This window comes from Larus michahellis, chromosome 9, assembly GCF_964199755.1.
Source record: "Larus michahellis chromosome 9, bLarMic1.1, whole genome shotgun sequence".
In the NCBI taxonomy this organism is placed as follows: domain Eukaryota; kingdom Metazoa; phylum Chordata; class Aves; order Charadriiformes; family Laridae; genus Larus; species Larus michahellis.
In genome coordinates, this window is record NC_133904.1 from 22,242,344 (window position 1) to 22,259,425 (window position 17,082).

Genomic DNA, 17,082 nt, shown 5'->3' on the forward strand with positions numbered 1-17,082 from the left:
CCAAAGCCTGGCCAGAACATCCCAGAGCAGCTCCCTGTGCAGGGAAAAGGCTCACGTGGCCAAGAAAGGCAAAAAAAGCGCCCGCTGGCAACAACACCCTAACAAGCGGTGACACCGTGACCCGGTCACCATGCCCAGCTTCACATGGCATTTCTGCACCACCCCAAAACCACAGCACAACGGCACTTCTCATTGCTGAAACCCTGGGCAGGGCAGCAACGATGAGCGCCTGTGTCTCTGAGGAGGATTATCAGTCTTCCCGCCTCCGCAGAGGGGGACACTGAGGCACAGTGCAAGCGAGCGACACTAGGGCTCGGTAACAAGACAGGGGCTATCAGCCATATCCTCTTTGGCCTCAAGCCCCTTGGCTACAAGGACGTCTCTCAGAGCACCCACCACCCTCCCCAACATCTGCACACACAGGCAGAGACACCCGAACCAGCGGCACCTCTGCAAAGCATCCAAGAGCCACAAGCAGCAGCCAGAGACCTTGCACTTCGCAAACTTTCCTCGGCACAGATGGGGACATGGAGCCACATGCAATTTAAAAAAAAAAAACATCCCGGGGGGGATATAAAAATAATACTGCGTACATTCCAGCTTCCCGAACAACAATCGCCTGAGAAGCCGGCACTGTGGGAAAGTCTCAGCTCGCTTTTCCTGGGTATTATAAATAGAATTACGGCTGCAAGCACGGCTTTAAACGCGGAGGAAGGGGGAAAAGGCCATTTAATGGGCTCTGTTTGAACTCAGACTCTGGCCGGTGTCCAGCTTTCTGCAGAACAGCTGGTCACTTCCTGCCGAGCAAAGGCCAGTGTTGCCGCGCTGGGAACCAGGAAGCCCAGGCCAAGGGCTGCCTGTCAGATCCCAGAGTCCGTGAGCTTGCTGGGGGTATCACGCCTTGGGCTGACATTTATGTCACCCGGGAGCCTGCTCTGCTCCTGCTCGGGGCCAGGCCTGTGCTCTCCGATGCATTGTGAACAGCAGCGTGAGACCGGGCGAGTAGGTGTGAGACTTTCCCAGGAGGAGTCTGACTTGCAGGGCAGGCATCTGGAGGGTCTTGAGAACTTCTCCTCCAGCAAGCTGCTTGGTTTCTCAGCCCATGTGAAGGCTCGAGGACTACCAAGCCCCGCAGGCCTGAAGCTCACAGCTTACTCGCAGCGCCTGGCTCTCCAGGCTCCTCATCTTTCCCTGGGTGACTGCTGCTGCCTTTCCCTATGGGTACACGCTGCTCATCACAAGCCCCTGCAAAGCCTTGCCATGGGCAGCTCAACATCCCGTTATCCACATATTCATTCCTCTCTTCCTTATCCTGGCTCCTACTTGTCTGGGTTATGGGCCTGCAGTTCCCCAGGCCACCTTTTAACCGCTGCCATCATACTTTAGCAGGGTGTCGCACATCAGTGCCAGCGGCTCATTCTGCAGTGGTACCACCAGGGCCCAGCAGCCCTTCATTTAGTCTTGCTGCTCCTTAACCTTCAATGGGAGCCAAAATGCCTCCAGAAAGACTAAAGGCCTCTTTCACAGTAAGGAACACTGCAGATGCTCTTCAATTGCCGCTTCCCATTGATGAATATATTATGGAATCATAGAATGTATTGCGTCTGAAGGGACTTCTAAAGGCCATCTAGTCCAACCCCCCAGCAGTCAGCAGGGACAGCTTCAACTACATCAGGTTGCTCAGAGCCTCATCCAGCCTGGCCTTGAACGTCTCCAGGAGTGAGGCCTCCACCACCTCTCTGGGCAACCTGGGCCAGTGTCTCACCACCCTCATTGGAAAGAGCTTCTTCCTAATGTCTAATCTAAACCATTGCCCCTCGTCCTATCGCTACATGCCCTTGCAAACAGCCCCTCCCCATCCTTCCTGTAGGCCCCCTTCAGGTACTGGAAGGGGCTCTAAGGTCTCCCTGGAGCCTTCTCTTCTCCAGGCTGAACACCCCCAGCTCTCTCAGCCTGTCCTCACAGCGGAGGGGCTCCAGCCCTCGGATCATCTTCGTGGCCTCCTCTGGCCCTGCTCCAACAGGTCCATGTCCTTCTTGTGCTGAGGGTTCCCAAACTGGACACAGTCCTCCATACTGATGGTCATTAACATGACCTCAGGCCTGGCGCTGCCCGAGGCCTGCCTGCCCGGCCCTGAGGGGGGCCTGCCACGCACTCGCGGGGTGCCATCAGCCCCACGGGAGGCAGCGGGGCGCTGCCGAGGCCCGTCGTCCCCTCAGGAAGCCCAACGGCGCCCCTCGCCCCGCGGTGTCCCCAGGCCCGTCGCTAGGCCGCGGGGGGGGGCTCGCGCGCGCCTTTGTTTGGGGCGGCGGTTTCCCAGGCTGCCCGGCGCGCGGCGGGGGCGGGGCGAGGGGCGGGGAGGGGCGCGCGGCGGGGGCGGGGCCGGGCGGCGCGCGGCGCGGAGTGGGCGGGGCGGGCGCGGGGCGGCGGGGTCAGTCGGAGAGCGGCGGCCGAGAGGAGCGGAGCGGCAGCGGAGGGGGTTGAGCGGGGCTGAGCCGGAGCCAGGACCGAGCCGAGGATGATAAACACCCAGGACAGGTGCGAGGAGGCTGGGCGTGGCGCCGCGCCGCGCCGCTCCGCTGGGCCCTCAACGTGGCCTGCCGAGGGCCTTCGGAGCGACGGTGGCAGCTGGGCCTGGGGGCGGGCGGGCGCTGAGGCGAGGGTGGGAGTGCGGAGGGAGTGGGCTCTGCGCCTCTCCCGGGATAAATCCCCACCGGGGCCTCCCTTCTCCGGGCCGGGAGACCCTGGAGCGGGTGCCTGGGTGCACCGGGATGGGATGGGATGGGGTGGGGCGGGTTGGAATGGAATGGAATGGGATGCGTGGAATGGAATGGGATGGGATGGGATGGGATCACCTCACCTCAGCAACGAGTGTCTGAACACCCTCTTGCTCATAAGCCTGTAACGCCCAGGAGGGTTTGTACCCTCCCTCCCCACAAGTCCCCATGCATCTCCATGGAAAGGTGATTTTTTTTTTTTTTTGTATAGGTATATATTTTTTTTTTTCCTGGCAGGTTGGTTATCGGCAGGTGTGAATTTATGTGGTTTGTGGGTATTTTTCTCAGCTGGCTGGATTATCTTGTGCGTCTGTTCCTTGTTTAGAGTCTGAAAAGTGTCATTTCCTGAGCCCCTGTCGTACCGTGTAGATAAGCGCCTGGAGGATGTGTATAAACCAAGCTTTTTTTTTTCTTGGCTGCTGTGTGTAGGGTAGATACTTGAGCTATGCTGCATCCATCAGATGGTTATTTACAAGTTGCTCCTTAAATCAGGTTCCTTAATATATGACTTGCAGTGGCTGGCAGCATAATATCTTATTATGGTCTAAGTGCAACCACATCTTCAGAGCCTGTTTTGAAAAGGGGGAAAAAAAGAAGAAAAAAAAAACCCCAGACCCTTTCAATTCTGTAATGTCAGGGGAGCTGTGTGGATCCTTCCATCTGGCCTAAGTGTTCAGCACAAATAAACCCCCAAAAAGCCAAGATGATTTGCAGCTTTTAGACCCCCGGGAGCTGGTTGTTGTGGTGGACTGAAAGCGGTGCTGGGGCCTGAGGTGCGAGGGCTGTTGAAGCGCACCCGTGATGGGGTTCAAAAGTTGCCGAGTTGTCCTTTGCGCTTCCCAGGGACAGGGCACGGGGTTGACATCGCTGGAAGCTTAGCGAGTTAAAATTATACCCGCCGGCTGAAAACGTACGCTTGCTTCCAGCTCTCGTTTCAGGCAGGGCTCAGTCAAGAAAGGGAGTTCCTTCAGGGAAAGGCCCTTGGTGAGCTTTAGCATCTTAATCTAAACCAAGCTGCTGGGAAGGAGCTTCTCAGAAGAGAGGCTGGAAGGGAGCACAATCCTAATTTTTAAGCGTTGAACAGGCCTTGGGGAGCGGAGTTGCAGTGGGCTGCTCACGCGCAGATGCATGAAGGGATCAGACTTTGTCGGGCGCTTGCATGAACTTCTTCCCAGGGGGCTAATGCACATCTGGAGGAAGGAAAACCCCTCTTAGTCTGTGTCCCCCACACAGGCTCGCTCCCCAGCGTTGCCTGATGGTGCTGCTCTGGGGACCCAAGCTGGCTGCCGCTGCGGAGTTTTGGGGCAGGATAGTGGTTTCAGGCAGGTCTGGGCTACGCAAAGCCCCAGTGCCGCAGGCAGGGCTCAGCGGCTGAAGGGGTCTTGTGTTTTGACTTCTGCATGTGCCAGAGGAAGCAAAACTGGGAAGTGTCTTGAACTGCTTTGCATGAAAACTACAGCCTCTGTCTTTTTTTCCTTTTTTTTTTTTTTTTTTTTTCCCACAACTACACTTCATTATCCAGCTTCTTGATGCCTTGGCCACAAGTTGGAGAGAGCTATCAATAGTACATTGTTGACTGGGGGGGGGAGAGGGAGGAGGGAAGGGAATAACAAAGCTGCCAACAGCTTTCTGGGGGTGGGGAGCTGCACAGCAAAGTGCTTTGTCATGCCTCTCCACGTCCACTACTACTGAATACACACGGGTCCATTGATAGCCCCAGTCACGCCGTGAGGAGGGACTGTATTAACACAGAACGCCACTGAGCATGTGTGCCAAGGGCTTTGCCACTGCTTAATACCTTTTCCTAGTGTGTTTAGACAGCCTTTTCTCCAAGCAGTGTCTGCTGCAGGCCATGGCACATGGGAACGCTGCTGAAGAAGAGCCCAGTCTAGCGATCCTGGAGGAGGAGGAGGAGGAAATATGTGGAGGAAGAGTATTTGTTTTTCCTGTAGAAAGATTATTTTGGTATGAGGTGGCAAGCCAAGTTCTTTGCAAATCTTGCCTGTGTCGTAACTGCACTTGCGAGTTATTTTTTGGCATACAGAAAAGCCAAACTTCAGTAGTTTGTTTGCGGTCTGGTATACATTCCAGCGTGCTGTATAGGCGGTTCAGGTGATTCTGATGGTGCAGCTCCGTACTAGCTCTTTGGATACTTAAGCCTGGTCCCTTGTGGAGGGGGATTAGAGCAGAAAAACACTGTCTTGGGATCAGCTCGAGTGAGAAGGTTAAGGACAGGCAGTGAGTTGTCAGTACATCTACAGAGGCTGTCCCTTGTAGCCTTCTTCAGCACTCCATGTGCTTATTGAAAACTCTCTCAAATTCTCCTTTATTTTGGTGGTGTTTATATAGCTTTGCACTGGTGTGTTTCATAATGGGAACACTGGGGAATGACTGGTTTCTGTGCGTTGCTTTTGCAGGCTTTGTTAGAAGAATACCACTGCTGTGCCATGCCTCAGCAAAGAGCTTTTGTGGTACTGATAAAGGGAGCAATGCTCCAGAAGTAAAATAATTTGCTTTCGTGAACTTCCTAAAAGCTAGGGCAGACATTAAAGCCTGCGTTCAAAGTGATCCTGAAAGGCTGCGTGTAGGACATCCAAACAAACTTAGAAACTGCAAGGGAAACTTATTTTCTTGCTTGTAAAAGTAGATCTGTGGGGTGAACTTTTAATTTTTAGGGTTGGGGTGAAGCATGCCTGTATGATGTTTCATTTGCATGTGCAAATGTCAACTCGGACATTGTAGAGTGTGCTGAAGATAGCTGAAGAACCAGCCCTTTCACTCCTCCTCATTTTGAAAATGTGAAACTTAAACCTCCGCCTTCTGGGTCCTGTTGATCTATTTGTAGATATTTGTCTATAGAAAATGTGTGCTCATCTGGTCATGCGTTTCCAGCCATCTGCTATTGGCGGTCTTCCAGGCGTCCCTGATTAGCGTGAGGTTGCTCAGCACTCTCTCCCTGTTCTGCAAAGCCCCTCCTCCGTTTCTAACAAAACGCCGCTGGTTTCTGACACCATTTGGGCAGCAAGTGTTTCTAACGTAGATGTCCGGGCGCTAAAGCCCTGATAGCTGCCTCTGACGTGCTGCAGAGGAGCAGGGATATGAGCGGGTTTGGGGTCACAAGGAGCTGTAGCATCTGAAATGTGATCCTTGCTGAAGTAACCTGGTGTTCTCTCTCTCTTTTTTTTTTTTTTTTTTTTCTTGCAGTAGTATTCTACCTTTGAGTAATTGTCCACAGCTGCAGTGCTGCAGGCACATTGTTCCAGGGCCTCTGTGGTGCTCCTGATGCCCCTCACCCACTGTCGAAGATCCCCGGTGGGCGAGGGGGTAGCAGGGATCCTTCTCTTTCAGCTCTGATATATAAGGTGAGAAAGATCTGACATCTAAATAATGACCTGTACCCTTGTTACAATTGTGTTCGGTTCCTTTCGCAGTCCCGTGGGAATAAACACAAATAATAAGTGAGAGAAGAGTTAATTTTTCAGTGATCCTGACAGCAGATCGCTAAGCTGCGTGCAGCGGTCTCCTGCTTAAATATCACCTGTTTATTAAGAAATGAGAGACCTTTTCTCAAAGGTGTGCAGCAAATAATTCACTAGCCCTGTTTCCCAGGGTCTGTTTCAGCTATTGTATGTGGAGCCAGCATTATCAAACCATGAAACAACTTCTCAAATGTCTCGCAGAAAGAGGAAGCGGGAAGCAGAAAGGTGAAATGCAGAGAGAGAATGGTTGATAAGCTCCTTCCTGTGCCCTAGTCCGGAAGGTAAAGCTGTCGGGGTCTGGGAGCTGCCTGAAGCCATGTACAGAGTAACTCCTGACCTCACAGAAGGGCGAGGTGGCCATCCACCTCGGGGATGTTTCTAGAACACGTGCATAGGATGAGGCAAGATCAGGAAGGCTTTGTATCTGCAGACTTGCTTAGGAGCATGTGAATCTCTGTAGCTCTCATTTTTTGGCCCTCTTCATTCTATGGTGACTTTTCCTTTTGGCTTTCGCATGAGAAGATCTGGCTGTTCCTTGCTGTAGAATAACTAGCACTGGTGCAGCTTTGTGTTGGATCGTGGTGGCACACATCTGTCTCCCTTCTGGGCCAGGGCCAGCTTTTCCACAAGACAGGGAGTAAAGTTTTATCAGATGAGGTAGGCTAAATTTATGCTAAGCTTGCAAATTTGGCTGCTCAGACAGGAGTGTTGTCATAGGTGTTAGACTTGATTTTTAATTACCCTGTGGGAGGCACACAGACTCTGTATGATGAGAAGATACAGGCCCTTTTGGGTCACAGCTACCAAAACCTCCTCTTGAAATTCATGGGAGAATCGCACACCTCATGGCTGCTTTCGGAGGAGTTTGCTTTAATGCAGCCTTGGTGAATTTTTAGCATGTGCCTCACCCACTTACCTTGTGAATAAATGTCAACCTCTGTAGCCTCTTAATAATAACGTAACATGAGCTTAATGCTATTGAGTTGAATGTTAGAGCGGTGTAAAATCCAGAGGAGCAGCAGAGGGGTAGCAAAGAGCACAACGGGCTTCCCGTGGGATAAAGAAGATACACAGGTGTCTTCAAAAGGGCCCAGGATGAATAATGAATTCCCTCTGGGTGGGAGGGGATGAGAAATAGGTGACCCTGCAACTTAAAATCCTGCAGACCAGCCTTGCCAAGCCTTGCGTACGCACCAGGCGAGGCCCAAAGGCAGAAAATGGGCTCAATGTGGAAGAAATGCTGGTGGAATCACCATTTGGAGGCTTTGACGGGTTTGATTTCTGTATGGCCTCGACGCCGCACGGAAGCTTTTGGCAGTGGTGTGTAGGCAGGGGTTGCTGCCTGTGGGGATGTCATCCAGATAGCTGCGTCCCGGAAATAAGGATATAATTCTTTCTGGGTGCACTGCTGACAAAACCTAGCAGCAGCTATCAGAAAATCAGCCCCTTCTGTAACATAGCTCATCCCAGAGCAGAGTGGGATGTGTCACTCGGTCGTTTAAAGTCCCACCTCAGATAGGGATTACTGGGACTCTCTCAGTCACCCGCTCAATCTGCCGGTGCTGTAGTTACATCAGGCTGAGCTTTTCAGCCAGCGAGCTTCAGCGTGACCTGGAAAGGCATCTGGACCCAAAAGCTTAAGTACTTTTTCCAGCTGTATCAGCTGTTCTAGTTCGAGGGATTGACCTTTCTGAGCAGACCTGCCTCCTTTGGAGTACGCAGCGCACTGCTCGGATACAACCGCGCTATAAATTAAGCCGCTGGGGCTCCCTATAGTTGTTGGGATTTTTTGTGTTAAGAGACTTAATACTCAGCCCTGCGTCAAGGGAGCTTTACTCGAGCTGGGAATGCAATAGCGATCGGCATCGGTGCTGCGCAGCCAGGACATGCTCTGGCTAGCCGACTTGGCAGGAGGCTGCAGGTGTAGCACATGCCAGCAGTAGGCTGCTTACATGGGTTTCTCGAGCCGCTTGGCTATGGCTAAGACCATAACATCCTTTCTCCTTATGCTGCCAATGTGTAGGGGCCTCCCCCTGTCCTTCTCAGGACATCTGAGGAGCGTAGCCGGGTTGGAAAATCTTGTGCTCAATGAATTGTAACCAAGTGGAAGCTGGTCCTTACGGCTTTACTTCACTGAAATGGAGCCCAAGGCTGGAGAGCCGGTGGTTTAGGCAGCTGTGGATAAAAGATAGCCTGGTGTGGGTTTTTTTTTTCCTGCGATAGCGTGATGGGGGGGATTTTGCAGGGGTGAACTAAAAACCGAACATTTGTTGCGTAAACAGGATTTTGCTTTGAGCAGCTTCCAAAGAATTCTGGGCTGTTGCTTCACAGGAACAGCTTCTCTCCCCGGCATCTCGCTGTCTCTATTTTGATGCCTAGAAATAAAGTATCAGCTTCCCAAGACGGGCTGTGTAAACGTAATTCCCACTGAACCGGGGGAACTGGTTCTTTTAATCCCTGCGGTTATGCTGCCTTTGGTTCATGGGCTGTCGCATTAGGGGGCTTTTAAGTAGAAAAAAAACCTCATCAGGTTTGGAGTGCAGGGTAGCCTGGTGACAGAAGGGCTAAGCCAGAAGGCTCAGAAAGCTCTTCCCCTCCTATTGCAGGCTCCTGCCAGAATTCCCGCACAAATGCCTGCGTGTGCCTCCCCCTCCAATGTGTCAATCCCAGCCTGCTTCTCTCAACTTCCTCACCCTGTTTTTGTTTTCAGGAAGTATAAGAAAAGAAGCATCTGTGAGCTTTTCTGAGAGAAGGATCTTTCCTGAAACAGGGACGCTTTCGGCGCAGTAACAAGAACTGTAAAAGGCTCCTATAAAGTCCCTAGTGAAGGACGTGCATATAATCCCCTTGTTTTTGTTTTTTTAAATACACCTCTGTAGTGCTGGGCTCAAATCTGCCTCTTGCTGCTGGCTCCACGGTGGCTTTAGCAGCAGCAGTCTGACTTAACTTGAGCAGCTGTCGGCAGGTTTCTTAGTGCACTTGGCTTAAAACTGTAGTAAAACCCGACAGCAGGCGCAACCACAAAAAACTTCTTTCAAACTCGATGAATTAACTTGTTTCCTACAGGATATTTATTCTGATGAAGTGTAAACTTGTTTTTCAGCTGAGCTTTGTGGGCTTTAAACAAATGGCAGCTTCCTCTGCTCCAGTTACCAAAGCCAGGCAGTTCCTGATTTGCATGCGGCATTACTTTGTCACCAGCATTAACATACTCGGTGGCTTCTTCCTTGTCACAATGGTCAAACCAAGAGGGATCTATTTTAATAGATGTGGTAACAGGAGTTAAAGCAGTGGGACACAGGCTTGAGGCATCTGGAAAGGTTCTCGGAGATGTTTTTGCTGAACCACTGGTCTTTCTGTGATACTTTTACCTTAATAACTTAAAACACCTACAAGAAAACACGTGCCTGAAAAGCAGTGATACTGAGGAGCCTTCCACCCTCGTACTGGGCACTGTTGGCTGCCGATGTGTTCGTACTGCCCATCTTGTAAATGCTTCTTCACCACGGACCCAAACCGGACTGTTTTCTTTGTCGTACTGGCTGCCCGTCCGTGTTACAGTCAGAGACAAGTATATTTCACTACGAAGCATTGACTAAACCTTGTCTGGGGAGGTGCTGTCTCTGCAGCGATGTCACTTGTCTCGGTGTCAGTCCAGCTGATCGTCAGCAGATCAGAGTTCATCATGAGCTGCTGAATTAATCACCCTGGTAAAATAAAATGCCTGGAGGCTGGACGGTCGCTCACCTAATGGCCCACTGGAGTAAACCACCTCCTGCCCCACCTGTTGATGCTGTTGAGGAGAGGGGGGCAGACAGCTTTCCCAGGTGTTCCTGTGACTCAGAACAGACGTGGCTTGTACTACCTGTTTTACTTCTGCCCTTCAGAGCTGTGCGGGTGACTCTGTAAATGTGAGGGGATCCATAACGCACGAGCCTGTAACCAGGCAGATGGGAACAGTTCAGCTCCCGTTGCAGTTGACAGCGTTAACTCAGGAACCTAATGAATTTCTTTGCCGTTTCATTGGGGCTCTTTGCAGTGAAATGTGGAAATCATTACTGGGCAAGCCAACGGCCTGCAAAAATCGTCAGAAGGAGGGATGGAGTTTAACCACGAAATTGTTTTCTAGGAACTGCTGAGCTGGATCTGAGGCGGGCTGCATGCTTGGCATTCTAGTTAGAGCAGTGTTGGAGAGGGACGCGTACATTTGTGGTCTCTGGAAAAGACCTCATCACAATCTTCAAATCCGTGTAGCTTCTGTCTGGTTTGGGATTCTCTCTGCACTATGTATTTTCCTCCTTTATACCAGGAGGCAAACCATTTGCCATACTAGTTGGTTGTAAAATCTGGGAAAGCCATTTGCGGTCATCCCTCAAACGAAAAGACTGTGTGGGGGATTGGGGAGACAATGAAATTGGTCAGACTGCGGCAGCAGATGCTCTTCCAGCTTGTCGGTTCAAGTTCCGTCCTTTGAAGGGTAGTTCATGAACCGCCCTTCAAAGATGTGGCTGGGACCTGCGGTGAATGAATGCACTCTCACTACCCAGAAATTTAATATAATGTAAATACGCAAAACTGCATTCCCTTGAACAGGAAAACATGGCTAGAAAATCACTCCGAGGTCAGCACTCATTGTGCTGTGTCCCTGAGCCAGCGAAAGGGGAAGGGAAAAGTATAATGTTCTTCTTAGTAAAACTCTAATACCGTTTATTTTGTATTTGCATCTCTGTAGTTCTACGTTATAATCAGCCAGGGGAGTGTTCACTTTTTTTGTTCTTTTATTTTTGTGTTAGGTTACAATAAAAGCAAGGTATTGTGGGTGGTTCAAAACAGTAGCTCTTAACCACTTGTTTAGAGTGCTGAGACTCGGGCACGGGCTTGCAGGCGACTGTGCATCCCTTCACGGGCTACGGTCTCAGAGGGGTGAATTTTAATGATAAGCTGAAACTCTGGACACACACCGGTCCGTAAGGGCTGGTCCCATTGAAAACACAGTCCCTCTGCATGCTCATTTAAGCACAATGTCTTACGTTTTTGGTCCGCAATCTCATGGTTTGTTTTCTTTAACCCTGAAGTCTATGTCATGAGCTCTCCTCCCTCTCCTGCGCAGGACGAGAAGATCACTGTTAACCAAGATGTCCCAGTGCACGAAGGGAAGCCTCATATTGTCCATTTCCAGTACAAGGTTACAGAGGTGAAGACCTCCTCCTGGGATGCGGTGCTCTCTAATCAGAGCCTCTTTGTGGAAATCCCTGACGGATTATTAGCTGATGGAAGCAAAGAAGGGTAAGTTCCGGATCCCAAAGCTCTGTCCGCGGCTCTGCCAGGACTTTGCCTACATGGGGAGAACGGGCTGCACGTATGGCAGCTCTGCTCCTGGCTTGTGTATCCGAAATACGTCCTTACTCCCTGGTCTTGAGAGAACTGTCCTCCTGTTAGTGCTCCGTGTATTTTCTTCCCCCGTAGGGATCATTTCAGATGGGTTACTGCTTTTTGAGTCCCTGTGCTAATGAAAAATAAGCAATAAATGGGTGGAGTGATTCTTTGCATACTTTGGTATGGAAAAATCTACAAGCCTTTCTCCGATTTTTTTGTTCTGCCGGCCACTTGGCAAGCTTATTTTGGCAGGCGTCTTCCTCTCTTTCAGGGGGAAAAAAAACTCCATTATATTGATGCGCTCCTTCTCATCAGTAGGTGGATCTGCTCTTGGAGTGCTGCCACGCAGGCGTTGGGCTTTGCCAGAGCCTCTGATTTTTCTCTGTTGGCAGAATACGGTAGTGTTTTGTCCAGACAGCCCTGCTCTGGGAAGTCTGTGTAAACGCAGCTTCCAGAGCAGCTCCTTCCTGCCAAGTGCGTTGCCAGAGATCTCCGCTGGTGGGGAGCGCTGCAGCGGAGATGTGGATGTAAACTGGATTCCTCTGCGGAGCGCTCCGAAGTCCTTCTAACTCTCCAAGTAGGCTTCATCTGTAAATGACCTGAGCTAATTAAGGGCAGCGGGGGGAACTCATTGGGCACCTTCAGTAAGTGCCGGTGTTCTTGCTGTCTCACACTTGTCTCTTTTGACTCCGAGTCCAGATAAAGGTTTGTGTAATTCCTTCAGTTGGCCCGTAAATCCTTCAGTCGTCTGAGTGCCCGCTCTCCTGGGAGCGGCTGCTTCTGGGAGGTGGGTATGTACCCGCCTGTGTCATCATGACTTCAAGCGTGGTTTTGTCAGATTATTTTTAGCTAGGTAAAACAGCCTAGTAGAGGCTATAATTAAAATAGTTCATTACCATATTAACAAAACACTTGCAAATTTAATCTCCCTTGCTGCACTCCAGTGTCGCTGACTGCTGTTCAATTAGATGTCGATCGGAGCCCTGTTTGTCACTGCTCTAGCCAGCAGCCCGCATGGTAAATGGTTACAAGGCCGGCAGTGACAGCGACGGCTCCCCCGGTGCTGATCCCTGGGGCTCGGAGAGGGGTTAATGCAGCGCTGCTTCCATCAAGAGGTGGCAGAAATAATTTAGCTGGAAAGGCAGGAAGCCTGGATTCAGGGTGCATCAGCTGTGCCATCCAGCTGATGTGTTCAGGAAACAGCTTTGCTTCTGCACATGCTCCTTCAGGGATGTTTTTCTCTTCTCTTCTGCCTGTCATGAGCTGCTTTTCTTTTTTTTTTCTTTTTTTTTTTTTTTTTCCCCCCACCCTTTCCACAAAGCACAAAACACAAAACTTGCAGATCCCCTCGAGTATGTTGCCAGCGGAGGGGATGTCGCCTGGCTGAGGATCAGCCGCAATATTCAGCTTCCCGCGTGCGAAGGCTTTTGTACCGAATCCTTGGCTGGTGGGAACGGGCCTTTGTGTGCGCTGGCACGCAGGTGCCAAGGACAGGGACTTGTGGGGTGGCTCGGTTCGAGGACAGCTCTGGGTTCTGCAGGGCTGGATAGCGAAGCAGGAAGCCCATTGTTCCAGCACCCATTGTTCACTGGTAGGGGTCTGTAAACAAGTAATCTTTCTGCCTGAAAACATCAAAACAATTGATAATGCTCAGAGGCTTCCTCAGGACAGGACTTCCTATAGCTGCTGTTCTTTTGTCTTCTTCCCCCTTGGCAGGTTATCAGCACTGTTGGAGTTCGCTGAAGAAAAAATGAAAGTAAACTATGTCTTTATTTGCTTCAGAAAAAGCAGAGAAGATAGAGGTAAGCACTCGCCCCCGCTGTCAGGTTTGCTCCCTAAATCGAAAACGGTGCTGCTGAAGCCGTACAAAAACCTGGTAATCCCAGGGCAGGGCTCCACGGGACACTTCCCATCGCAGTAAATGTTACATGCCTCATTTGCATCTTGGTCTTACAAAGTGGAAATGGTTTCTCGTGGAGAAGCCCTGTTTTGAGACCAAGGCGGAGGGAATACTCTGTTTTCTCCAGCAGGTACACTTTGCTGTCCTGCAGTTAATTTATTACTAGTACTCTCATGCAGAAAGCTGCTCCTGAGTAACTCGGAGTATTTTCTTGTGCAGAAATTGGTTAACATTTCTCCTTTGGTAAGGAGCGAAGGTCTCTGTTTGGCACTGGGCTTCTGTGATTTGGAAGGAGGAACTGGGGAGTGGTTATTACACGGGAAACAAACTCCTGTAGCTTGTTGCCCTGATGTTCATCTGCCTTTTAAAGATCTCCCGGCACTTTTGCCCTTCCTAGACCTACAGGTAATCCTGACCCTGGCTATAAACACTTATGGCTTAAGGGGGCTGCATTAGGATCTAAAGATAGAGGTGTTGGATGAGTGATTACAGCACGGAAGTTTGAGGAGATTTGTCAAGTCCCAGCCCATGGATGTGTCACTTTAAATCTTACTAGAGGCAGGCTAGTAACCAAGCAATTGCCACGGCAGGAGTAATTCAAACCTTAATTCTAATTTTACTCTGCTGCTCCACAAGCTGCACTGTCTTCTCTGAAACGAAGCCCGTTATTAGAGCTAAGCTCTGCAGAGTGCGGGAAGATGTCACCCTGCGTTATGATGCCAAGAATAACTGTCAGATTCAGTTCTTGCTATGATGTCACCACCTCCGCAGGCTGCACAGGTGACCTCTGCAGCAGCTGGTTACAGGAGACATCTCATACTGGGGTTTGTTTTTAAAAATGGGCTGTGTGTTGCTCTCGGACCTGGCTTATTTGTATGAGTTCTGAAGCGCTCCACGTCCTGGGTCCTCGCCTGTGTAGCTGGAATTCAGTGCTGTCTGAAAAATACATAGGAGCTGCTCCGCGTGACCGTTCAGTGGCTGCAAGCTGATCATCAGAGGGTGCCGCAGAGATTAGATGCTGCAGCAGGGTAACTTTCACAGGTCACGGGGAAGCCATCGCTCGGTAACAAGTGAGCGTGCGTCCAGCCACTGCGTAATATAACCTTGTCTGGCTGAGACAAGGGGGTGTGTGGCTTCTGGAGGGACCCCGCTCTGAATTTCTGTGTGTCACCCGAGGTGGCTTTCCTGGGGAACCACACCGAGCTGTGCAGGGTGCTCTTGAGTTTCCACTGAGCTCCAGGCCCTCCTCCTCGCAGCGACAGCGAATTCCTGCCTACAGCCTGAGTAAGCGGGTTCCTGTTTGCTGCTGTCTGACCCACTTTCAGGGCTCAAAGGGTGCTGGGACCCACTTAAGTACAGAATAAAAACTGACATGCTGTGGGATGGCCACATGCGTCCCGGGAAAGCGGGTCTGTGCGGCTGGTGCAGGTAGACAACCAACTGCCGCCTTTTCTCAGAGGGGACGGAACAGACATCGCAGGATAAATATGGTCGAAGCTGCTCTGCTGCACAACTAAAATCCCCTGCGCACCTAGGAGCAGCTGAGATGAACGCAGGAAGAGACGAGACGTCTTATTTGAGAGGGCTGTCACATTAAAACCGTTTCTTTCTGTGCAGGAAGCTCTGGATGCGCTCATGGAGGGTGTTCTTTGATATTTGTGGCTTCTGGGGTGATGCAGGTACAGAGGATTATTCCTGGTGGTAACAGATTTCCTTCTCTTTGGTAGCTCCACTCCTGAAGACATTCAGCTTCTTGGGCTTTGAAATCGTGAGGCCTGGTCACCCCTCTGTCCCGTCGCGGCCAGACGTGATGTTCATGGTGTACCCCCTGGATCAGAACTCTTCCTCTGATGAAGAATAGCTGCAGCGGGGGACGCCAGTGTGACCTGAAAATGCTGTTGAGGGGAGAGAGGGTTACTTCTCCTTTCTTGAGGAAAGGGAAAACAAGCTTCTGTTGGACTGAAACTGCATTTCTCATTGTTAGATTGGCCTGTGTATCCTCAGAGTTGACTATCTCATTGAAATGTGTTGCCTAGAGAACTATATATACACACATGTAATCACCAAATAGTAAATGGAAGATGTTTATGAACTGGCATAGGAGCTCTTTGCGTGCAGCTGTGTGGTGTGTTAGCCTAGGGGCGCCCGGGCCCTGCGTGGGAGCACAGCGGTAGATGCAGTATCAACTCCTTGACTTCTCTAAACCCGCGTCGGTCCCTTCCGCGTCACCCCGTGTGTGCTCATCTGACAGACTACCTTTTTATTTTTCACTCAGACTCTTAAGTAGAAGGCATGGTTTGGGTGTTAGGCGTGTGGAGGAGACGTGCTGGAGTTTAACCTTTAACACTACATTAAACCCCTCTGCATCTCCCCTTTGGGGCAACTGATGCTGTTTTAACTGGTCTAACTTTTTTTTTTTTTCTTCTAACTTCTTGCTTTTCCAGCTCTTGTTTTAAGCAGTCTTAACTCTGTTCAATGTTACCACTGCACTGTCACAGCGTTCAATAAAAGGGGCATTCAGATGAACTTCACACAGCTGGGGCTGCTTATTTGGGAGGAACAGAGCCTGTGGTGGGCCTCCTGTAGTGCTGCCGTGGTTTCAGAGGGTCAAGCGAGTGTTTGGAGCGATACCTCTGCTCTGGGGGAAGGTTTCCTTACCTGCCTGCGGTGTGATGGTCCGAAGAGCCAAAAAAGCTCAGGCCTTCAGCCCGAGGATGGGTAAGGAGCAGGCCCAGGGCTGTCACCTCTGTTCTTCCTCCTCACCTTTCCAAAGAGATGATCTCAAGACTTGAGACATGGAGCTAACGGCTGTATCCAAACCAAAGGGGGTTGTGTGCGGGGCAGCTGAGGACAGCGGCTCTGCCGCTGGCGGTGGGATCTTCTCCCTGACCCTGCGGTGAGGCTGCGGTGCCGGCAGTAGCTCCCATTTCAACCCTGCCCCTTCTAATGCTGGAGAATGAGGTTGCGCTCTTGTGTTTGTGCCCCGTGGGGGGACCCTGGCTGGCTTGCTCTGAAGGCCCCAGGAGAAGGGTGTATTTAGAAGCTGTGCCCTGGAGGCGTGCTGTCGGCTCTCATCCTGGCCTGGCTGCTTGCGTGTGGACTTGTCCTTGTGTGCTTTGTCGTGCTCTCGCCCTTCTGTGCAGGATTTTGTTAAAAGCTGAAGCCGAGCCATTCCATAACGTCATGGTCAGTGTTTTCTGTTTGGGGGAGAGAGGTGGGGCTGGGATACAAGTTTGTGTGAATAAATCATCTTAAAGTTTGTGTCTCTTTTTCCCTCCTTCCCCTCCAATGAAAGGAAAGTGCTGGTGCCTCTGCCCCCTCTTCTCTGGGGCATTAAAGCCAAAGTCTGGTTTAAAATCAGCGTCTGTGCTGCTGGGCCCATCTCCATCTGTGCTCTTATTGTGGGGCCACCAGCCCCTCTCATGCTGGTACAGATACCAGGCGTGGGCCCTCCTTCCCTGCTCCAGGTGAAGTGTAGAGACAGAGGAGCCCCTGCACCTACTCCCTACCCACAAAAATGCTCATTTCTAGGTCTGGCTTTTGAAAAGCT

At 51.0% G+C, this 17,082-nt stretch overlaps 1 protein-coding gene across 1 annotated transcript; it reads left to right on the forward strand.

Moving 5' to 3' along the window:
* Nucleotides 1-2,518: 2,518 nt before the first annotated feature.
* Nucleotides 2,519-16,058, forward strand: OAZ2 (ornithine decarboxylase antizyme 2). The gene is given in 6 exon segments (XM_074601023.1): nucleotides 2,519-2,538; nucleotides 5,982-6,057; nucleotides 6,059-6,139; nucleotides 11,367-11,542; nucleotides 13,349-13,434; nucleotides 15,260-16,058. Coding segments are annotated over 6 exon segments (573 nt in total). The 3' UTR covers nucleotides 15,394-16,058.
* Nucleotides 16,059-17,082: the final 1,024 nt, after the last annotated feature.